The following is a 23,667-nucleotide window of genomic DNA, read 5'->3' on the forward strand; positions in this document are numbered from 1 at the left end:
TCAGAACAACAAAGGACTTAAAATTCCAAAGTTGTCTCCCAGCATCAGTAGCCCACTTAGGTTGGGTTGTCCCTCTAGGGCAGTAATTCTCAATCCTGGCTACACAAATCACTTGAGGATCCTTTAAAAAAAAAAAAAATACCATAAACCCTGGCCCTACCTCAGCAATCTGATTTAATTAATTTGAGGTGTGGCCGGGGCAACATTATTTTTGAAAAGTTCCCTGGATTACAACGTGCAACTGGGGCGAGAACCAGTGCTGTTCCAGGAGCACCATAACTTGATGCTGGTTTTCCTCTCTGATTCAAGATCTTGAACTTAGTCTATGCCTGATGTCCTTGAGTAGTTGGAGGGTGCTGGGGTCCTGATCCCCAATTCCAATTTCCAGGAATCTCTTTGACCCTTGTATTTGCAGCCCCAACACGCTCCACACTCCCCAATTCTTCCCCCTTCCTAAATGACAATCCCAAATCCTGCCCAGAGAGGACGTTACCAAGGCAACCAGCTTAATCTGGTAACTGTGGCATGTGCTGGGAGTGGAGCCCTCCTCTCTTCTTACTCAGTTCATGAAATGCCTGGGGAGTTCCAAGCCACTCCAGCCAGCTTCCCCTCTTGACCCCAGGGACATCAGGGTATCCAGTGAAGAGAGTATCAGGAAAATGATACTTGGATCTCTATTCTAGCTTGTCAGCCAAAATTGTGTTCTCTCCTTTTTTACTGTTCCTTTTTGCAAATCCACAAACAGATGGGTGTGCAAAGCTTTAATTCTGTGAACACATGTTCTTGTACACATCGGACCAGATAAGCACACATGGTGACACGTGTAGTACACACCCTGTTCAGTTCTGCCACCACTCCAGGCTTTCGCATTCCTTCTCTGCCTGGCCCATGCACAGTAAACAGAGGTGGGGCATTGTCCAAGGAGCCTCAACCCACATGTTGCCTGGTGCCACTGCCCCACCTTGTTACTTTACCCTTGACGTGATTACCCTCAGCGTGTCTCCACACCCGCCTCTACCTGGGACAGTCTATCCTTAGCGACAGAATGCTTTGAGCATAGGCATCAGAAATAAGGATCATCTGGAGTGCATATTCGGTACCGCTTTCCCCACTCCATGGCTATGTCACCTCTGGAGGGTCTCTCTATGCCTGATGGTGTTGGTTGGCAGTTCTACAGCTTGTCACCCATCTCCAGGGCTCTGCTTCCTCCTGCTGCCAGCAGGTGAAGGTGCCCTTGTGCTCCTGGTCTCGCTCTCCCTCTGCCTACCATCTCTTCTCCTCACCCTAATTAGACTTGCCACAACCTGCTACTCTCTGCTTGGCTTCTACCTGCCTGCCAGTACCTGCCTCTCACAGGCCAGGCCCTCACCATCTATTGTGCCCTACCAGAAAGGGCAGATGGTTGGTGCCCCCCCCCCCCCCGCCCCCCGCCCCCATTCCAATGCCATTTCACTCGAGGCCTCCCCAGCCCTTTTTACAGAAAGAAGATAAAGACCACATACTCCACTGAGTAGGGCAACAGAGGGCACAATCGAGATCGAGAGTTATGGACACCCAGTCAGCAATTTTTGTAGGCCTCCCTCACTTGAATACAGGCAGGTCCATCAAGGTGTGCAGCCTGATTTTTTGCAGTGATACTAAGAGTCCTCGTAAGCCTCGAGCCAGGAAGCTCCCTCTCCACTGGTAAATGACTCCCTCACCCTTGCCATTAATGTCTGCGTCTACTCCGAACCCAATCCCATTCAGCCCCTTACTGTTTTCCCTCACCGTCAGCCCCAGCGCCCCAAGTTCAAGCCTCGCGTGGCCCAGGTGGGCGGGCCCATGAAGGGTAGGGGCGGGGACTGGGCGGGGACTGGAGAAGGGGGCGCGGTCTCAGTTCTGCCACCTTCCCCCCGGCCAGGAGCGCAGCCGCCGCCGCCGCCGCCGCGTCCTCACAGCCTTGCGCTCCGCCCGCTGCCTCTGTCGCCGCAGCCCGGCCCAGGAGCGCAGATCCTTTGGGCACCGGCCCCGCAGCCTGCCCACCCTTTGGGCCGCGTGCGCTGCAGCCGGCATGGGGGGCCACTGAGAGCCGGCACTCCTTCCCTCTGGTACCTCCCCCGGCCACTGGCCACTGGACTCCGGCCAGCGAGCCTCGGGCACCTCTGGCCCCAGTCCGGAGCCTGGCACGGCCCTCAGCTCTGCCCCTCCGGCTCTGAGCATCGTGTCCCTGCCCCCCCCGCCCGTGCCTGGGACACCTGGGTCCCCCGGCGGCCCTGAGGAGAGGGGCGGGGGGGGGGTTATGAAGCCGCTGGAGAAATTTCTGAAGAAGCAGACGTCGCAGCTGGCGGGGCGAACGGTGGCGGGAGGTCCCGGCGGGGGTCCGGGGAGCTGCGGCGGGCCTGGAGGGGGTGGGGGACCTGGCGGGGGCGGCGGTCCAGCCGGGGGACCGCGGCCGCTGCAGCGGCGTCAGAGCGTGTCTCGCCTGCTGCTCCCAGCTTTCCTCCGGGAGCCCCCCGCCGAGCCGGGGCTGGAGCCGCCCCCAGAGGAGGACGGAGGAGAGCCGGCGGGGGTCGCGGAAGAGCTCGGCAGCGGAGGGCCCTGTTGGCTGCAGCTGGAGGAGGTCCCGGGGCCCGGGCCGCTCGGGGGAGGGGGACCCCTGCGTTCCCCTTCCTCGTACTCCTCAGACGAGCTGTCCCCCGGCGAGCCTCTAACTCCTCCACCCTGGGCCCCTCTGGGCGCCCCCGAGCGGCCGGAGCATCTTCTGAACTGGGTTCTGGAGCGGCTGGCCGGAGGGGCCACCAGGGACAGCGCCGCTTCAGGTAAGGAGTGGGCTGGCTCATCCATCCCGGAGTAGGGTTTGCCCCTCCCCCACCCGGGTCCTCTTGCTTGCCCTTGGACGGTGAGGGTGGCGCCGTGCGGGAGCCTTGGTGTGGGGTTGAGTGGTCGGTTGAAGTGGGGTAGGGGTCTATGGGAGGGACAGAGCTTTCTGCAGCAGAGAAGTGACAGTGCCACCTTCCTCTGTGTAGCAGCCTCACCCACGCCTGGAGAAGAAGCTGAACCCCTTTTCCTCATTGAGCCTCCCTTCCTCTCCCCTGGACATTTCATCCAGACCCTATGGGTCCCCAGTGTTGACTACCTCCTTCTGTGGCTGAGAATTAGAGCTTGACACACTAAGATGGAAGCTGCCCAGACCAGTCAGTGCAGCCCTCTAGAGGTGGCCAAGCCCCAAAAGACCTTCTAGGAGTCCCGGGTTCTCTTTAGAAGGCCCAGAGCAGAGGGCTGGCCCACTTGGCGGGGCAGCGCCAGACAGGCACACAGCGGCCCAAGCTGCCTTTAGGCTCTGGCAAAGGGATGCATTGTCCCTAGCAGCTTGGGGGTAGGGGGGGACGCGTGTGGAGAGAGGTATTCTAGTTGGGGGCGGATTCAGAAGGTGTCTGGTGGCTGGGCAGACCTCAGGCCCTGCAGCGTACAGGGGGGTCTGAACCTCTCCAGCTCCCGCCCTTCCGGCGGCAGGCCTCAGCACAGGGCCTCTTTAAAAATAACCACACCCTGAGAGGCTTATTCCCTAAATGATGAAGCTATTTTGCCACTCCCCACCAGCACCCCTGCTAAGGACATTTTGAGGAAACTGAGGCCCCAGATTGGTGGTAAGCGGCTGAAGTAAAAGACCAAGGGTCTTCAGGACTAATTGTCAGCATTTCACTAACACCCAGTGGGGTCTGAGGATTGGGAGTCCAGGCTGAGGGCTTGCAGATGGGGGTTTCATGCATTGCTCCCAGACCTTTGCAGGTAGCCCTAACCCAGGTGTGCGGAATGGGGCTCCACTCCCCTAGATTTTTCTCAAGACCCAAGTACTCTCTTTGGCTCAGGTTGCAGTTGCCCTGGGGAGCTGACACCTTTTGGATTTAATTAGAAAAATATCAGACACACACAGCTCTCTTAACCATAACTTCCCGCCTACACTACACACACTGTGTCTCTATGACACATTCCCTGGGGAGGCTGTGCATTGGACCAGAGCCTGCCTAGGAAGAGACAGACACCAAACTGTAGCCCCTATGGCACCATTTCCCCCACTCTGCCCCATGGTCTTCTTCCTTTGCTCTGTTTATCTTTCCTGTGAGATAAAGAGTAGAGGGAAGGATTGGGGACATCCCTAGTCCTCGTCCCCATCCCTGGGGCTGAGGATCAGGGCTGCGGTGGCTCTCTGACTCACTTTAAAGACTGGGCAGAGAGAAAAAGGGAGAAACTGTCTTTCCCCTTTTGCCAGGGCCTGGTGCCACAGATGCTGCTCAGTGCCCCCTGAGGAAGGACTCTTGAACTGACTGTCACTGTATTACCTGGACTGGCAGGCTGGATCTCCAGAGTAACTGGTTTGGGGGAACCCCAAAGCAGTCCCAGAATAGATGAGAATCAAGCTTAACTTGCCACTCTGATATTCTCCAATATAACCAATATTCTTAAGCAATCTCAGTTCCCTCCCAGGGTGTGTGGGCGGGGGAGACTTGCACAAGCTACCCCAAACAAGCCAAAGCAGCCCCCCACTGCCCACTGTACTTCACTCTGACACTCTGCTTGCCTCAAGCACAGTGAGAAAAGAACAGAAACGCAGGAGTCAGGGTTCTTACTCCAGCTCCAGGCAAGTTCCTCTCAGCTCTGGGCCTTGGTTTCTCATTTGTGAAATGAAATCATTGAAGTTGAGGATCTCATGTTGATTCACCCGCTCCACTTTCATGGCTAGAATTGGAGGCCAGGGGATGGTGACCCAAGGGCCATCAGAAGCCTTGGGGCAGTACCTGGGGACCTGGCCCTAACCTGTTCTGATGAGGACACCTGGCTCCCTCCCCGTGCCCTGCCTGTCTGTGTGTGCCAGGCTGCCCTGCCCCACCCCAGGGCTGGCTGCAAGTCAGGGCGACCTTGTACCTGGCTGACTGGCTGAGCCAGGCCCAGATGGGGGTGTGGAGGGGGAAAGGGTGGTGTGAGGAGCCACTCCCCTCCACCCTTGCATCATTAACTCTTCCATCCCTGGGCAGCTGGAGGACATAAGCTTTCTATTTAAAGGCTTTGGGATCAAAGCGATGGCAGTCGTCCCTCTCCCTTTTAATGGGGCTGGTTCTCACCTGCCTAGTTGGAACTCAAAACTCTTAGGTAGGGAGTGGGGAGGGGAGGAGGGACACACACACACACACACACACAAACGCTGCCGCTGACCCTACCTCTGTGCTTAGAAGTTCTCTTTGCCTAGAGACACTTATAGGGACTACCTCTCTTCCCCACCCCCCTTCCCGGACAGATCTCAAGCTTGGCGTATTAAGTGACCCGCTACCCACGCACACTAGAGAGAAGTGGGCGTGGCCATCGGAGGGCGCCCCCTCCTTCCCTCCAGTTGCCTCGGCAGCTGCCAACCCCACCCCCGCAGCGGCTGCCCAGAACCTTCACGTGTGTGTGTGTGTGTGTGTGTGTGTGTGTGTGTGTGTGTGTGTGTCTATGTATGGTGGGGCATGTGCAGAGCATGACTGGGCAAGTGGCTGAGGCTCCAGCCCAGCTAAAGAGAATTTGCCCTTGAGGCAAGAGAGGGGGCGTGGTGAGCGTCCAACCAGGTCCTGGAAGTGCCCTCCTGACATCAGTGGTGGCGACTGCTCTTACAGATACCCTGCTGGATGACATCGTCCTCACTCATTCGCTCTTCCTTCCCACGGAGAAATTTCTGCAGGAGCTGCACCAGTAATATCCTTTTGTGAAGCTTGCAAAAGGGGAGGTCAAGAGGGAGCCACTCCCTGCATCCCACATGCCATGGGATGTGAGGGGCTAAGCTCTTCCCAAGAAAACGCACCTGGGTTTCAATCCCAGGTTCTTCACTCACCAACTGTGTGACCTCGGAAAGATCACCTGACTTCCTGGGGCCTCAGTTTCCCCTTCTGTAAAACAGGGCTAAACAGTACCTGCCCCTGGGGCTGCTGTGGAGACCATTCTGGCAGTAGAGGTAGGAGTGCTTGGAGACTGCAGAGCCCTGTATGGATGTAAGGTGTTATTATTCTATTAAGAGCGCCTGTCTCCCCACTGAATTATTGCTCTAAACATCCGGTTGCCCAGCGAGTTATTACAGGGTCTGATGAAAACATCAGGTCATGGCTGTGCTTTCATAGGGTCACTAGAGACAAGTCACTGACTGGGCTATTCATAGGGCCTCTCACCAAGTTATTCTAGGACCTAATTGTAAATGGCAGGCCAGTGAATAGAATATCATAGGTTCTCTTTGAAACACCAGGCCTTACACAGAGAGATGGTCAGGTTTGTGGTTAGCACCATCAGCCTTTATCAGCCTACTGTGAGCTCTGGGCTGTGGGCTGATCAGGGGTTGGGTGGGTCCAGGCGGAGTAGCTTCTAGTGAATTTCTTCAAGTGAAATTCAAATAGGCAAGAGCTGCATGTGGTCAAGTGGGTGCCATCCCTACCTACTCTGACAAAAACGTGGGCTGGGGCATGAGGGGTCCTGGTTCCAGGGAACTTCAGAGCCCCTTTCTCTCTGGCCCCAAACCTAGAGAATTTTTAGGGCTGGCCTTGGCTCCCATTGCAAAGCCTTGCCTTCCATACCCCTTACCAGTGTCCTCAAGTCTGCCTGCCAGGGCTTTTTCTTAACTTAGGGGTCAGCTTTGTTTGGGCAGGAGGCATGGAAGGCCCTGAGGGGCTGGGCCGGAAGCAGGCCTGTCTAGCCATGCTCCTTCACTTCTTGGACACCTACCAGGGGCTGCTGCAGGAGGAAGAGGGGGCTGGCCGCATCATCAAGGTGGGCCTGGGATGAGAAGGTGGGTGACCAGGCTGTTTGCTCTGGAAGGGGCCCTTTTGAAGGAACCATACTTCTCAAGCTGGGTACCTGGAAGAAAAGAGGCCAGCAAGTCCTAGCTTACAGGATTCTTCTGTGCTTGAAGGCATGGAGGCCCTGCCCTGCCTTTGCAGAGAGTGATGCTGGGATGAGACCTCTGCCCTCACCTTCTTTCTCCTTGTCTCTGCAGGACCTGTACCTGCTGATTATGAAGGATGAGTCTCTTTACCAGGACCTCCGAGAGGACACACTGAGGCTGCACCAGCTTGTGGAAACAGTGGAGCTAAAGTGAGGGGAATGGGCTCGGGGAGGGGCCAGGAAAAAAGTCCCCCTTGTTCCTCAATTAGAGGGCTGGGTGCCTCTGGCCTTTGGACTCCAAGATGCCTTGATTTCAGTCCCTTTCTCTTACTGGAGAGGAGCACAAAGCATTGTTTCCAGTCATTTTGGGGGTCCATTCTCCCATCCACTTATTTGTCCATCCAGTGGTATACTGATAAATATTGAACAACCAGCACTCCAGGAAAAAGAGCCCTGACTTGTAACTTTTGCTGATTCCCATGGTGTAAATTCGCTCACCATGGTTAATTTCAAGCTCCCAGCATGATGTCACTGAATGTGAAGTTGGGAAGAGATGTGCAGCAGCAGGTCATTGTGTAGTACCTTTACCATACAAATCCAACAGACGCAAATAGCCTGAAGAGCACAGAGAATGTGGTGAAACAGTTAGGAAATGACATTTTTTGTATTATAATAATTTGGCTATAAGTTTATAAAATATATACATGTTTATATACAATTATCTATTATAATTAATTTTTTAATGGCTGTGTTTAAAAGCAGTTGGCAAAATTTAACAGTCTGCCTTCACGAGCCATTGTGAGCTGACTTCAAGACACCACTGTGTCCATCCGTCCATCTTTTCAGCCCTTTCAGTTTCTCCATCCCACTGTCATAACCCTCATTTAGGCTTCAGTATCTCTCACCTGGATTATAGCCACAGCCTCTGATCCAGGGCTTTAGCTTGTGGTTTTGTGTCTTATGCTGATGCCAGAGAGATCTCTCAAACTTGACAACCTTGTGCTTCTGTTCCCAAAATATCCACGCCCCCCCCAACATCCTAGCCCCTCTCTCTGTCTGCCTTCTGCTGATCCTTCCTTTCACATCTCCCACATCCCCCCTTACTCATGACACTCCCTATACACCCACCAATTCCATGAACACCTGTGTGTTCTCAACTTCCTGCTATCACTTATATGGTCCACCCCAGAGTGCCCTCCTCCCACCCCCTTCTCTTCCTGTTGTCCTTCAAGGTCCAGGTCAAATGCCATCTTCTCAGTTAAAGCATCTTTTGTCGGTAGCTGTCCCCCCGCCTCCCTCCTCCCTGTACCAACAAAACTCTTCTTGTGCCCTTATTATATCATCTAACACCTCCTGTCTGGTGTGAGAGGTAGCTGTATGCAAGTCTGTCTCCCTCCCAGACTGTGAAGTTTTTGTCAGTAAAATTCAGCAAACAGCTGATGACCTACACCTGCCATGTACCAGGCAGCGTGCTAGGCCTGGAGGTTGAAAATAAAATTCAGTCAGCTCTCAATCTTGTAGAAGAGATAAAACACGAAGGTAAACACATATTAGCCCAATGTCCTACAGCCATTGAGACAAAAAGGTGACCTCTGCTGGTGGGTGGGGTGGACAGAGAAGAATTCAGGAGGAGGTGGCGTTTGATTCGGTCATTCGGACAGCTGTCCTCTGCTGGCCGTGGTCCTGTCTTCTGACCTCCTTCACCACTCTCCGAACCTGATGCTGGGGCATCCTTGACCCGGTTCTGACATCCTTGCTTGATGCTGCCTGCCTGGCATGCAGGATGCCTGGCTGGGCTCTCTGATGCCCAGTGGTGTCCACACCAGGATCCCGGAGGAGAGCCAGCCGCCCAGCAAGCAGGTAAAGCCACTCTTCCGCCACTTCCGTCGGATAGACTCCTGTCTGCAGACCCGCGTGGCTTTCCGGGGTTCCGATGAGAGTGAGTGTTCTGGGGGCTCTGAGGGGTCTCTGGATCGCGGGCACCCTCTATGGGGTTTCCTTCTGTCTCAGAACCAGTCCTTTTCACATCTTTTTCAGAGGCCAACCCATTTAAGATTGCAGTGGGGTGGGAAACAGAGGTGCTCAGGCGGGGGCTGTGCTGATGCTGCCATTCTGCCCGCTGGTGAAAAGCCACCTTCCGGTCTCTGTCTAGTCTTCTGCCGGGTCTACATGCCTGATCACTCTTACGTGACCATACGCAGCCGCCTCTCAGCATCTGTGCAGGACATTCTGGGCTCTGTGACGGAGAAATTGCAGTACTCAGAGGAGCCTGCGGGGCGTGAGGATTCCCTCATCCTGGTTGCTGTGGCCTCCTCAGGAGGTGAGGGTCAGAAAGACCTGGGCTGGTGAGGGGGTGGGGCGTGGGCGGGGGAGTGGTAGGACAAGGAGAGAAACTCACAAGCCCAATGGCCCGGGGGCAGAAGTAACAGCTGAATTCTAGGCCCTGGCTGCTACTCTAAGTGTGGCCCTAGGACCAGCCACAGGAGCATCGCCTGGGAGCTTGCTAAAAAGTATCTCAGGCCCACACTAGACCTGCAGAGTCAGAATGTGTTTTAATAAGATCCCCAGGTGATATCTATGCACATTAAAGTTGGGGACACAGTGGTCCAGGACACTTGGATGCTGCTCTGGGTGCTTGCCTCTTATTCACCTAGGGATCTGGTCCTCTAACCTCCTCAAGCATCTACGGATGCTACATTTTTGAGACCAAAGACACAGGATGGGCCTCCAATCCCAGTAGGAAGGCAAAAATCCCTGCAGTGTAGTTATAGCCTTATTTTCCTCTAAGACAGAAAAAAAAAATCTTGTTTTCTCAGTGTTACTGGGATGATAGAATAAGAGAAGAGCTAAAAAGAATGTTGGGAGTCAAAAGGAGGTTGTAAATGCAAGACAATCCATTTTTTGAAAACTGTCGTTTAAATACAGCATAGGCCAGTGATGACAAGTCCCGTTAGTCTAGAGTACATCTGTGCAGGGTTGGGAGTGTCGGGATGGGGCAGTGGCTGGGGGATGCGAGGGTGCAGGGGTTGATGCTAAGGCAAAGCAGCTCATTCTCCTGCAGAGAAGGTCCTTCTCCAGCCGACTGAAGACTGTGTCTTCACCACACTGGGCATCAACAGCCACCTGTTTGCTTGCACCCGAGACAGCTTTGAGGCCCTGGTAAGAACTCCTTCATAAGCCTTGGCTGGTAGCAGAGGCTGAGAGGGGCTGGGGCAGAAATTCACAAGCCCAGCCCCTGTGCCCCTGCCTGCCCCACCAGGTGCCCCTTCCTGAGGAGATCCAGGTCTCCCCTGGAGACACGGAGATCCATCGCGGGGAGCCTGAGGACGTGGCCAACCACCTTACCGCCTTCCACTGGGAGCTGTTCCGCTGTGTGCACGAGGTGGGGACTGAGGCTGCAGCTGGGTTGGGGGCCTGCAGAGAGGCAGCACTCTGGGCTGAAAGTTCTGCTTAGGACGCTCCGCGTCCTTGCAGCATGCCCTGGGACAGTGTGCCGCGGGAACCTCTCTAAGCCTTTGTCCCCGAATCTGGGGAAAAAAAGAAGAAAGAGAGGACCATCCCCCGCCCTCCATCAGGGTGGTTCAGGATCCAAGTGGCGCTTATACAGAACCTGACCCACAGTTAGTATTTGTAAAATATTCACTATTAAAGAAAAGGCAGCGACAGTAAGGTTGATCAGATGGTTTAAGCGCTTGGCAGCGTGTAAGCTTTCAGTAGATCGTAGAGTATTATTAATGTTGGTTGTTTCCCCTCCCCCTCGTTGCATCCTGTCCTGTCCCCGCGTTTTCTATTTTCCACCCCTCCCGCCCCCGCCCTCCTGCCTGTCCTGGCTCCCTGCCTCCCACTGTCATCTCCCCGTCCCCCGCCTCCATCCCACGCCATGGCGCCCCCTCCGCCGCCCCGGCTTCAGCTGGAGTTCGTGGACTACGTGTTCCACGGGGAGCGCGGCCGCCGGGAGACGGCCAACCTCGAGCTGCTGCTGCAGCGCTGCAGCGAGGTTACCCACTGGGTGGCCACCGAGGTGCTGCTCTGCGAGGCCCCGGGCAAGCGCGCGCAGCTGCTCAAGAAGTTCATCAAGATCGCGGCCATGTGAGTGCGCCGGCCGGCCGCGAGGGGGAATCCCTGGCCTCCCGCCCGCCCCTCACTGACCCCGCCTCCCCTCCCGCTGACCCCGCCTCCCGCCCCCGCTGACCCCGCCTCCCGCCCCCGCTGACCCCGCCTCCCGCCCCCGCTGACCCCGCCTCCCGCCCCCGCAGCTGCAAGCAGAACCAGGATCTGCTGTCCTTCTACGCCGTGGTCATGGGGCTGGACAACGCCGCCGTCAGCCGCCTGAGGCTCACCTGGGAGGTGAGGTGACCGCCTCCTCGCCTCCCCCCTGGGCCGACCCACCTCGGGGATCTTGGCCTCCACACACAGTCTTGACATCCCTGGGCTCACCCCAGAGATCTTTCCCGGGACGGCTGCTCACCTCTGGGGAGCTTTTGTGAGGACTGGAAGGAGGCGCCCTCTTCTGGCGACTACAGCTCCGGGGCACCGGGCAGGGCTAAAGGGCCGGGTACCTGTGCACATCAGTGAAGGCGAATCCGCGCCTGACCGCGGGGTGGTGGGTTGGGGGCAGGCAGCCCGGCCCAGGTCGCAGAATGGGCTCTGGGATTTCAGCCCGCACCCAGGGAGGCTTTGTGCGTGGCTCAGGTATCAGCAGTGGTCTCCATTTCGCCAGAAGAGATCATTCCTCTGGGCCGCTGCCAGCGCCCCAGACCTAGCCCAAGGCTGGGTCTACTTCCCCACCCCATAGGCTTCCCAGCCCCCTGCCAGGCACTCCGGCCCTTTCCCCCCCTAACACCTGGGGATTAGCCAGGCGGGCCTATGAAACCCAAGGAGCTCCAGAATCTGACATCTCCTTCCTTCAACCTGCAGAAGCTGCCAGGGAAATTCAAGAACTTGTTCCGCAAATTCGAGAACCTGACGGTGAGTGGCTTTGGCTCTTTTATCTGCCGCTGGACTGGCACCCCAGAGACTCAGTGCCTGCAAACCTTTCACCTCCAGCTTCCCTTTCAAGGTTTTCTGTGTCTGGGAGCCCCCCTCCCCACCCCTCTCCTCCAGCCCACCACGCTGGGAGGGAAGCTGGGAGGGTTGTAGTTTTGTTTTCCCCAGAGAAGAGGATACAGCAGTGAAGTCCCCACTTAAATACCCAAACACACCCCTGTCTGTTTGGAGATATTTGTAGGGAAGGGGCTGGGGGACGGGGGAGGGGGACAACTTTAGGGTACACTGGGCCTATTTGTCACTTTTTCCCTCTGTTGTGGAACCCTAGGACCCCTGCAGGAACCACAAAAGCTACCGGGAAGTGATCTCCAAGATGAAACCTCCTGTGATTCCTTTCGTGCCTCTGATCCTCAAAGGTGAGAGTGGCTTCTAAGCTATGTTCCTCTCCACACATTCCATGCCCCATTCAGGCCCTCAATCCCCTCTCAATTCAGCTCTGTGTGTGGCCACATAGAGAGAAGCCCCCAGGTTGAATGTGGTTTGGGGAAGGGGAAGGGCCCTTTGGACCTCCTCTCCCTTTTTTGTAAACTTTTATTTGTATCTGTGTGTGTGTGATCTATTCTCCAGCCATAAGTTTGTATTTCTTCAGTTTTTTTCTGGGATGTCTTTTTCTTCTGTGCAGCCTCCTCTCTGGTTCAGGAACAGTCTGTTCTTTTTCAATAAGGATCATCTCCATGTGGCAGGGAGGGTTCACGTATGGGTTGATCTGATCATGAGCTCTGTAAGACCTGCCAGCATCTTGGGGGCTTTGTTACTGGGGTGTGCTCAGTGAGCAGGGAATCTGCCTCTCTGCCCTCAAGTTCAGCATTACTCTCTGCATTTTTGAGCATGTGCAGTAAAAATTCAGCATTCTTTGGACCACCAACCCTGAGTCTGTTTGGTTACCAGCTCTACCACTGTAACGACTGGATGGCATGCATTGGTTCTGTAAAGTGACATCCTCCAGATACTGGGTGACTTTTTCGATATGCAGTCCCCTTAGTGGCCTCGGCAGTTTCACGAGTGTTGTTAAAGTGAATACAAAGATTTGAACCTCTTGATTTGCATGATTTTCTGGGGTCAAGTGAACAGCGAACCATTTTTACAGGTCTCCTCAGGTCGCTTCCAGGAAAAGTGGATCTCCCCCTCTTACCCCTTTGCTTCTCTCCCCATCCCTAGACCTGACTTTCCTGCACGAGGGAAGTAAGACCCTGGTAGATGGCTTGGTGAACATTGAGAAGCTGGTGAGTGACTTTGCCAACCCCAGTCCCATGAGTGGGGTGGCTGGTACCCTCCCCCGCTCTTGGCACACACACCCCTGAAGACCGCACCTTTCCACATGGTGCCCAGCTTGCCCGGCAGACTCCTGACTGTCTCTCTGGTGGTATCACTGTGGCAACCTGCCCATGGGTGCCAAAACTGACAGGCAGCTTGGGGCAGGGGCAGCTCTGCCTCTCCCTAACCTGGCCCCCTGTCACACCCCTTCTTTGGTCCAGTGGAGGAAGGGGAGCCTTGGGAGGGGAGCACCTTTCTGGGCCCTTTTCGGGACTCAGTTCTTGTCATCTCCCAGCATTCAGTGGCCGAAAAAGTGAGGACAGTCCGCAAATACCGGAGCCGGCCCCTTTGTGAGTACTTGGGGTTTTGAGGGCGTTACAGGTGGAGATTTGACAGAGCAGGAGGGTTTCTGGGAGACTCCCGCACTCCAGTGTTTATTTCCTTAAACATCTCATTTCTCCATTCTCTCCCGGCCTTCCCAGGGGCCCTCCTGCCCATCAACCACCCCAGTCCACACCCTTCCTTCCCTCGGGCTGGTTGTGTGCAGGGGAAGAAGGGCACCCTGACCGCCTGCCTCCCTGTCCTCACATCCCCAGGCCTTGATATGGAGGCCTCCCCACATCACCTGCAGACCAAGGCCTACGTGCGCCAGTTCCAGGTCATCGACAATCAGAACCTCCTCTTCGAGCTCTCCTACAAGCTGGAGGCCAACAGTCAGTGAGAACTGAGGTTCTGGTCGGCCCCTCACCAGGGTCCTTGGGCACCTGGCACTCAAGCACTTTGCACAACTCCCTGCCCACACCTGACAGCTTTCTTCTGGAGCTGCTTCCTGCCCCACAGGAAGGAGTTGAATGGACTGAGCCCTGGACTCATAAGCCTGTTCTTCCTGCTGAAGTCCTCTCCCCCGTGCTCCTTCAAGCCCAAGCCACCCTCCGCTAGTTCCTGCCCTCCCAGGGGAAGCAGTGGGCAGAGAGCTCCTTCCTGGGCCCCTCCCATCCAGGTCTGTTCCGGAGATGGAGTTTCCCATCTCCTCTACCCAAGCAGGCAGGAAGGCTTTGCCTACCCCCCGCCCCATCTCATCTCACAGAGCAGAGCTGTGGGAGGGATTGGCAGCCTTCCTCTCCACCACCTGCCTGGCTTCTGCCTGGCATCTGCCTGACTTCTTCTTGGTGAGGGCTGGGACCCCTAGATGCACCGCCAGATGTGATATTGCCCTTGTGTCTGTCTGCGTGCGTGCGTGTGTGTGTGTGTATTTGCACATGCGCGTGTGGCCCCTTTGAAGGAGTAGCGCTGCATCTGGCATTTGAGGGAAGGTGCTGTGTGTCCTGGGGAGGGGGTCCTTCTGTTTGGTGCTACCCTTGTCTGCTCTGCTCCCAGAACAGTATGGGGTGCTTTCCCTACCCCCACCACTCCCTGCCCAGCTCCTCCGCTGCCCTGCACACCCAGGCTTGTGGGTGAAGCTGCTCTGGAGGGCAGGGAGCAGGAGCAGACAGGAGGGTTACCATCAGCCCTTACAGGTCCCCCACTCAGGTCTCCTAAAGTTCCCTGGGTGGGCTCTGATGAGAGGGTAAAAGAAGCTCAGGGAAACACAGGCCTAAGCTGCCTACAGGACCCTCCCTCCACGTTGCAGTGGGGTGAGTCATGGTAGCAGGAGTTCAAGGTTGATTTCTGCCCATCCTCCTGATTTTAGGGTGTCTGAAGGCACCCCGCTCCAGTACTCTTGCCTGGGAAATCCCATGGGTGGAGGAGCCTGGTAGGCTGCAGTCCATGGGGTCGCTAAGAGTTGGACACGACTTCACTTTCACTTTCACTGTTCACTTTCACGCATGGAGAAGGAAATGGCAACCCACTCCAGTGTTCTTGCCTGGAGAATCCCAGGGTCTGGGGAGCCTGGTGGGCTGCCGTCTCTGGGGTCGCACAGAGTCGGACACGACTGAAGTGACTTAGCAGCAGCAGCACTGCTAAGAAGGGAGTTATCATCTCCCTTTGGCTCTTCTGCAAGGATGCCAGCACATGGTCTCATCCTCCTCCCTGTCTTGACTCCCCCCTTGGTCCTTCCCATCAGAGCTGGGTGGGGTGGACCCCTGTACTTGGGGCAGGCAGCCGCCCCCCGCTCCCCGACATGGGGCAGGGAACGGCAGAGACTGGAAAAGCAAAACTGGGCCCTGGCGATGCCTTTGTTACCTCTCAGTCTCCCCTCCCTCTCCCATCAGGGGCCTCCAGGGCTGAGGGTGCAAGACTCCCGGCAGCTACGGGGTGAGGTTTCCTGGCGCAGCCTCACCCTCCTTTATGGCACCACCTCTTTCCCTTCCGAAGAGGCAGCAGCAGCCCCAGCCAAAGCAGCTGCTGCTCCTGCTCTGAGAGTGTATATATTTTTTACCAAAAGCTCGGGAATTGTAAATTTATTTTTTAAAACTCAAGGAGAGAAAGAGCCTTGTATCATATGTAAACAGTGTATCATAGGTTACATTGTACAGTCCCTTTTATACTGCGGTCTGTCTTGTTCCTACCCCGAAAATATGTCTATAGACTCCCCACCCCTCCACGTCCACAGGCGCTGTGTCCCACCCCCTCCATCCCTAGAGACAGTGACCTGTGTCTGTCCACTCTTCCCTGCTACTGCTGATGTGCGTTCCTGTCCCTGCAGCCACCTTTCCTCCTGATGCCTCTCAGCAGCCTTGTCACTCCAGTGCTCATAGTCCTCACCAAACCCTGGGGCCCCCCTGGTCCAGTCTCGGCTGCTGCCCACCTCTGGCCTTGACCCCTGCCCTGCTGCCTCCCACAGGCCTCCCAGACCCCTTCCCATGCCCCACAGTTCTACCAGAGTGAACCGTGTGTGCTGTATAGGCTCAGTTGTCATTGCAGAAACCTGCTGGAGTCAAAGCCGATAAAAATCTATGAATCGACCCTCCTGCTGTTCTCCATTCTGTTTCTTTGAGGCTGGGGAAGGGCCAAAAGGGGAGAGAGGGAATCCATCTATCAGGACTCTGGGCTGGGCTGTTCTGGAGTGACTTTGAAAAATGTGGGTGAGAGGAAAAGCTGCTAGATTCGGGAGCCACGCCGCCTAGTGCCTGGAACTTGCAAGAATGAATGTTTTAGCTCTTCTGTGTTCCAGGCGTGCCATGGATATGCGATCTTGGTTAATTCTAACACTGTGAGGTGGAGGATGGAAGCTGGACAGTCGCAGCAAAGTGTCCAAGTTACAGGGTGAATGAGGTGGCAGAACAGGGCCCCTAACCCAAATCTGTCCATTGCAGACAGCGTGCACATTCCCTGCTGCTACCCAGATGCATGCACTCTGCACGCAGTTATACTAAGATATACTAAGATGTGGGGCAACTAGAGCTTAGTGTTCGGCTCTAATGGGAGCCTGACCTCCAGGAAACGTTGCGGACTCAGTCACATGTGAGCCCTTGACCTTCCCTCCTGCATCAGTTATTCCCTCAGTCTCCTGCATCTCAGAAAGTAGTCTTCTCATCCACCCAAGTTTTTGAGGCAAGAATCTAGGGCTCTACTCTTGATGATGCCCCTTTCCCTCATCCCTCACTCATCTCATCTGCCTGGCCTGGCATCTTCAATTGCAGAACACATCCTGGACTTCCCTCGTGGTCCAGTGGTTAAGACTCTGCACTTCCAATGCAGGGGACATAGCTTCAGTGTCTGGTCAGGCAACTGAGATCCCACATGCCTTGCCGAAAACAAAAAACAAAGCAAAACAACCAAAACCAAATCCTGATCGGTCCACTTCTCCATTACCACCAGTCCAAACCACTTTCATGTCCTCCCTGGATGCTTGCGCTAGCCTCCTACCTGGGCTCTCAGCTTCTCTCCAACCCGCTTCTAACCCCACCAGTTAGTTCCTCATACTGCAACCAGGGTACTTTTTTTACAAACCTAAATCAGATAGTGTATGGCTAAACTTAAGAGCTTCCCAGGTTGCACTAGTGGTAAAGAATCTGCCTGTGAATGCAGGAGACAAATGAGATGTGGGTCCGATCCCTGGGTCAGGAAGATCCCCTGGAGGAGGGCATGGCAACCCACTCCAGTACTCTTACCTGGAGAATTCCATGAACAGAGGAGCCTGGCGGGCTACAGTCCATAGGGTCATCGCTAAGAGTCCACAACGAAGCAACTTAGCGCACACACATGGAAGCTTAAAGAAAGTGGCGATACCAAGTATCAGTGAGGAAACAGAGAAACTAGGACTTTTATAAATTGTTGGTGGGAGTGTGAATTGGTAAACCCAGTTTGGAAAATTGTCTGGTCATATCTACTAAGATTAAATGTACTCTGTACCTGTGACCTAGCATTTCCACTCCTGGGTGTATGTATACCCAAGAGAATTTAGTGCCTGTGTCCACCAAAGAATATGCACAACAATGATTATAGCAGTTTTGTTCATGATAAAAAAACTGGAAAAAATCCAAGTGTCCTTCAACAGGTGAATGAACAAATTGATTGTATATTCTTATAATGGAACATTACATAGCAAAAGAAAGGAGCAAATGACTACTCCCCTCATGGGCTTCCCTTGTGGCTCAGCTGATAAAGAATCCACCCACAATGCGGGAGACCTGGGTTCAATCCCTGGGTTGGGAAGATCCCCTGGAGAAGGGAACAGCTACCTACTCCAGTATTCTAGCCTGGAGAACTCCATGGACTGTATAGTCCACGGGGTCGCAAAGAGTCGGACACGACTGAGCGACTTTCACTCACCTGTATAAATGAATCTCATAGATATAACATTGAGTAAACAAAGCCAGATGTATAGACTACACACTGTACAATTCTGTTTAGAGAAGTTTAAAAACAGGCAAAATTATGGAGAGTGAAGTGAAAATAGTGGTTGCTCGTGGGATGGGAGAGAGTATTGAAGTGGTGTGGAGAAACCCTCTGTGGTGATAATAATGTTCTACATCTTTTTATTTAATTGAAGTACAGTTTATTTACAATGTTGTGTTTCAGGTGCAAAACAATGATTCAGTCTTATATAAAAATGTATATAACACACATATACACACATATTTTCTTTTATTATCTTCCTTTATAGGTTATTAAAGATATTGAATATAGGGGCCTTCCCTGGTGGTCCAGAGGTTAGGATTCCACCCTTCCATTGCAGGAGGCATAAGTTCCATCCTGGACAGGAAACCAAGATCTCCCACGCGGCACGATGTGGCCATAAAATTGAAATTAAAAAAATAGAAAGCTATTGAATATAGTTCCTTGTGCTATACAGTATACACTTGTTTATCTATTTTATATATAGTAATGTGTGTCTGTTAATCCAAAACTCTTAATTTTTCTTCCCCCCCTTCCCCATTGGTAACCATAAGAGTCTGTGAGCCCATTTCTGTCCCGTAAATAAGTTCGTTTGTATCACTTGTTTTAGATTCCACATATAAGTGATATCGTGTGATGTTTGTCTTTGGCTGGCTTACTTTACTATGATAATCTCAGGTCCATCCATGTTGCTACAAATAGCGTTTTTTTTTCCATTCTTTTCTATGACTAATATCCCGCTGTGTATATGATATGTACACCTCTTCTTTATCCACTCATCTATTGGACCTTTAGGTTGCTTCCACGTCTTTTGTAAATAGTGCTGCCATAAACACAATATTCTATATCTTGACCTGAATGTGGTTACGGTGTGAGTGTGTGTTCATTGAGATTTATATTAATACACTTTACTGTCATGTTATATTTCAATGAAAACAATCCTGATTGTAACACTCCTCTGTATTCGATAACACAGATTAAAAACAAAAATCTCCCCTCTCTGACCTTACTTTCTTTCTCTTCTCTCCCTCACCCTCTCCAGCCACACTGACTGCCTTATCATTCCTAAAACACATTCTTGTCTCAGGGGCTTTACCTTTGCTCTTCCCTGAGTCTTTCCTGAATGCTCTGACCACCCCCCCACTTTGTCTCCCCCAATTCTCCTGTATATTCTACAAGGCTTTCATTGCTACCTGACATCATCTATACTTCTTCATCCATTTGACTTTCCTGCCCCAGGAATGTTAGCTCCGGGAGTCTGTCATAGTCCTCTTCAGTACCAAGAGCAGTACTTGGCACCGAGAAGACACTCGATACATATTTGCTGAATGAATAAGGTTATTTGAAATAGGGGTCGAAAGAGAACAAGACACAAGATGATAAGTGCTCTAGGAAATAAGTCAGAGAGATTCACTTATGGTCTGCAGGTTAAGGGTGGTGACAATAAAACTTCTTAAAAGAGATAATCCAGGACTTGAAGCAGGCACAGATTTGGATGGCCTAGGTGTGGATGTGGGAAGTCGGGGATGAGGCACTGGGGCTCTGTGGGCTGTGTGGGAGAGGGTGAACTTACTTAGTAATGCTGCACCTCCAGAGATTGGCTTAGCAATGAGTAAAAAGGTGGAAATAATTTGAAGCAGTCAGACGAATGTATTAATAATAAGGTGCTCTCTGGATCTGGGGTTTGAAGAATTTAAGCAGTGCCTTTTGAATCCACTAGGTGTCGCCACCAAGATTACGTCTCATCATGGAAGAGGCCTGGGACCGGTACAGTTGAGTCTATCACGGGGACTATTCCCAGGCATGAGAAATTTGACTAGAATATCCCAAATCTTTCATTCTCTGCTTTTCTGCTGGGTGTTTTCCATTACACATTTAAACCTTCTCAATTCTTGCCGCCCCCGCCTTTTTAAAATTTGGCTGCGCCATGTGGCATGTGAGATCTTAGTTCCCCTACCAGGCACTCATTTCACATGCTAGCAAAGTAATGCTCAAAATTCTCCAAGCCAGGCTTCAGCAGTATGTGAACCGAGAACTTCCAGATGTTCATGCTGGATTTAGAAAAGGCAGAGGAACCAGAGATCAAATTGCCAACATCCACTGGATCATAGAAAAGCAAGAGAATTCCAGAAAAACATCTACTTCTGCTTCATTGACTACACTAAAGCCTTTGACTGTGTGGATCATAACAAACTGTGAAAAAAATTTTAAAGACATGGGAATACCAGGCCACCTGACCTCTCCTGAGAAATCTGTATACAGGTCCAGAAGCAACAGTTAGAATCAGACGTGGAACAACGGACTGGTTCAAAACTGGGAAAGGAGTATGTCAAGGCTGTATATTGCCACCCAGCTTATTTAACTTATATGCAGAGTATATCATGGGAAATACCGGGCTGGATGAAGCACAATCTGGAATCAAGATTGCCAGGAGAAATATCAATATCCTCAGATATGCAGATGACACCACCCTTATGGCAGAAAGTGAAGAGGAACTAAAGAGCTTCTTGATGAAAGTGAAAGGGGAGAGTGAAAAAGCTGACTTAAAACTCGACATTCAGAAAACTAAGATCATGGCATCCAGTTCCATCACTTCATGGCAAATAGAGGGGAAACAATGGAAACAGTGACAGACTTTATTTTCTTGGGTGCCAGGATCACTGCAGAGGGTGACTGCAGCCATGAAATTAAAAGACCCTGGCTCCTTGGAAGAAAAGCTATGACAAACCTAGACAGCATATTAACAAGCAGAAATGTCCCTTTGCCAACAAAAGTCTGCATAGTCAAAGCTATGGTTTTTCCAGTAGTCATGTATGGATGTGCGAGTTGGACCGTGAAGAAGGCTGAGTGCTGAAGAATTGGTGCTTTTGAACTGTGGTGTTGGAGAAGACTCTTGAGAGTCTGTACTGCAAGGAGAACAACCAGTCAATCCTAAAGAAAATCAGTCCTGAATATTCATCGGAAGGACTGATGCTGAAGCTGAAACTCCAATACTTTGGCCACCGGACGCGAAGAGCCAACTCTTTAGAAGAGACCCTGATGCTAGGAAAGATTGAATGCAGGAGAAGGGGGCAACAGAGGAGGAGATGGTTGGATGGCGTTGCCGATTCGATGGACATGAGTTTGAGCAAGCTGCAGAAGATGGTGGAGGACAGGGAAGCCTGGCGTGCTGCAGTCCATGGGGTCGCAAAGAGTGGGACGCAACTGAGTGACTGAACAACAATAACCAGGGACTGAACCCCCGCCGCCTACATTGGGAGAGTGGACCACCAAGGAGGTCCCTCAACTCTCCATGTTTATAAACACTTTCCTTGAGCTGACATGTCCATTCTAGCTACTTTCCCCCTTCACTTCTTGTTTCTTGTTCTAGGCCAGACTTCCTGAAGAGATTGTCTCTACCTCCTCGTGTCCCATTCATTCCTTTTTTTTTATTATTAAAGAAAAACTTATTTACTTATTTAATTTATTTGGCTACATTGGGTCTTATTTGTGGCACCTGAGATCTTTGTTGCATCATGGAGGATCTTTCACTGCGACAGGAAGCCTCTCTCGTTGTGGAGCATGGGTTCAGTTGTGGTGTGCAACTTCAGTTGCCTCGAAGCATGTCGGGTCTTAGTTCCCTGACAAGAGATAGAACCTGAGTCCCCTGTATTGCAAGGAGGATTCTTTTTTAAAATAATTTCTATTTTATTTATTTTTATTTGTGGCTGTGATAGGTCTTCATTGCTGTGCAGGCTTTTTCTCTGGTTGCAGTGTGAGGGCTTCTCATTTCAGTGGCTTCTCTTGTCGTGGAGCATGGGCTTCAGTGGTTACAACACGTGGGCTCAGGAGTTGCAGTTCCCAGGCTCTAGAGCACAGGGTCAACAGTTGTGGCACATGGGCTTAGTTGCTCTGAGGCATGTGGGATCTTCCTGGACCAGGGATCGAACCCGTGTCTCCTGCATTGGCAGGCAAATTCTTTACCACTGAGCCACCAGGGAAGCATGCAAGGAGGATTCTTAAACAATGAACCACCAGGAAAGTCCCCCCATTCGTTCCTATTTTATTTTGTCTTGTTTCTTCAACTTTTCATCAAGAAAGAGTTCAGACACAGAAAAGCTGAACAATTAGTCCAATGAATACTTAGAACTTTCTAGACTCTATAATTAACATTTTGTTAAATTTGCTTTTGTTCTCTATGCACACATGCACACACACACGCTTTTTCTTTTGCCAAGCTACTTGAAAGTAAGTTGAAAATGTTAATATCACTTCATTCCTAAAAGCCTTAGTAAGAATCTTCTAAGAATAAGGACATTGCCTTACATGTCCACCACACCATTATCTCACCTAAGAAAATCAACAGTAGTTCCATGATATCAGCTAATATTCAGTCTATATTTTTTTCCCAGGTTGTTTCAAAGATATCTTTAAGGGACTTCCCTGGTGGTCCAGTGGTTGAGTCCACCCGCCAATGCAGGGGACACGCGTTTGATCCCTGGTCTGGGAAGATTCCGCTTGCTGCAAGGCAACTAAGCCTGCAAGCTGCAACTACTGAGTCCTTGTGGTGAAACTGCTGAGCCTGTGTGCCTAGAGTCTGTGCTCCCCAACAAGAGAAGCTACTGCAATGAGAAGCCCATGCACGGCAATGAAGAGTAGCCCTGCTCACCACAACTAGTGAAAGCCTGCAGGCAGCAACGAAGACCCAGCACAGCCAAAAATAAATAAATAAAAATTTATAAAAATAAATCTCTTAAAAAGTTTAGGGAAAAAAATCCTGATGTAATCAAGGTCTATGCATTGCATCTGGCTGTTAGATCTCATTAGCCTCTTAATCTAGAATAGCTTCTTTTCTAGATGACATTGACTTTTCAGTCTAGACAGATATCTTGTAAATACATGAATTGTCTGATTGTTTTCCCCACACTCTTGTTTACTTGTACCTTCATCCCCTCTGTAGAGTCTAAGCTACTGGTTCTGTCTAGAGAGGAGTGTCCAATACAAATATAATGTGAGCCATGTTGGTAATTAAAATTCTTCTAGTACTCACATTAAAGAAGTAAGAAGAAACAGGTAAGTTAATTGCAATATTTTATTTAACTCACTATCCAAAATAATGTCATTTCAGCTTGTAATCAATATAAACATATTAATGAGACATTTTACCTTCCTTTTTTTTGTCTTAAGTCTTTGAACCTTGGTGTGCAGTTTTACTTGCAGCATATGAGGATTCAGACTACTCACTTTAAAATTTATTTTTTAATTGAAGTATAGTTGATTTACAGTGTTGGGTCAATTTCTGCTGTACAGCAAAGTGACTCAGTTATACATATATATATATACACATTTTTAAAATATTCTTTTCCATTATGGTTTATCCCAGAATAGTGAATATAGTTTCCTGTGCTATATAGTAGGACTTTATTGCTTATCCATTCTCAATACAATAGTCTGCTGCTGCTAAGTTGCTTCAGTTGTGTACGACTCTGTGCGACCCCATAGATGGCAGCCCACCAGGCTCCCCCGTCCCTGGGATTCTCCAGGCAAGAACACTGGAGTGGGTTGCCATTTCCTTCTCTAGTGCATGAAAGTGAGAAGTGAAAGTGAAGTCACTCAGTCATGTCCGACTCTTAGCAACCCCATGGACTGCAGCCCACCAGGTTCCTCCGTCCATGGAATTTTCCAGGCAAGAGTGCTGGAATGGGGTGCCATTGCCTTCTCTGATAC

The 23,667-nt window shown here is 51.8% G+C and overlaps 1 protein-coding gene across 5 annotated transcripts; it reads left to right on the top strand.

The window, feature by feature from the left end:
• Window positions 1-1,933: 1,933 nt before the first annotated feature.
• On the top strand, window positions 1,934-23,098 carry RAPGEFL1 (Rap guanine nucleotide exchange factor like 1). 5 transcript variants are annotated; one of them, XM_027974586.2, is made up of 15 exons: window positions 1,934-2,798; window positions 5,628-5,706; window positions 6,630-6,765; window positions 6,992-7,089; window positions 8,706-8,818; window positions 9,032-9,199; window positions 9,926-10,038; window positions 10,139-10,261; window positions 10,790-10,968; window positions 11,136-11,226; window positions 11,797-11,847; window positions 12,194-12,281; window positions 13,084-13,148; window positions 13,475-13,529; window positions 13,776-16,085. In XM_027974586.2, exons 1-15 carry the CDS (start codon window positions 2,279-2,281, stop codon window positions 13,898-13,900), a joined length of 2,004 nt encoding a protein of 667 aa, XP_027830387.1. In that variant the 5' UTR covers window positions 1,934-2,278; the 3' UTR covers window positions 13,901-16,085. The 5 variants fall into 5 exon arrangements, with proteins under 5 accessions (XP_027830387.1, XP_014954251.2, XP_027830384.1 ...); XM_015098765.3 differs by having other exon boundaries at window positions 9,941-10,038; XM_027974583.2 differs by having other exon boundaries at window positions 8,706-9,199.
• Window positions 23,099-23,667: the final 569 nt, after the last annotated feature.

The sequence above is a fragment of the Ovis aries genome, chromosome 11, assembly GCF_016772045.2.
Source record: "Ovis aries strain OAR_USU_Benz2616 breed Rambouillet chromosome 11, ARS-UI_Ramb_v3.0, whole genome shotgun sequence".
Lineage (NCBI taxonomy): Eukaryota > Metazoa > Chordata > Mammalia > Artiodactyla > Bovidae > Ovis > Ovis aries.

Excerpts from the sequence above, each read along its gene's own strand:
- RAPGEFL1 (XM_027974583.2), top strand. The coding sequence starts at position 2,279 with ATGAAGCCGCTGGAGAAATTTCTGAAGAAGCAGACGTCGCAGCTGGCG. Across the intron at positions 2,799-5,627 it reads CAGGGACAGCGCCGCTTCAG|ATACCCTGCTGGATGACATC; the intron begins GTAAGGAGTGGG and ends CTGCTCTTACAG. Across the intron at positions 9,200-9,925 it reads TGCTGTGGCCTCCTCAGGAG|CTCATTCTCCTGCAGAGAAG; the intron begins GTGAGGGTCAGA and ends AAGGCAAAGCAG.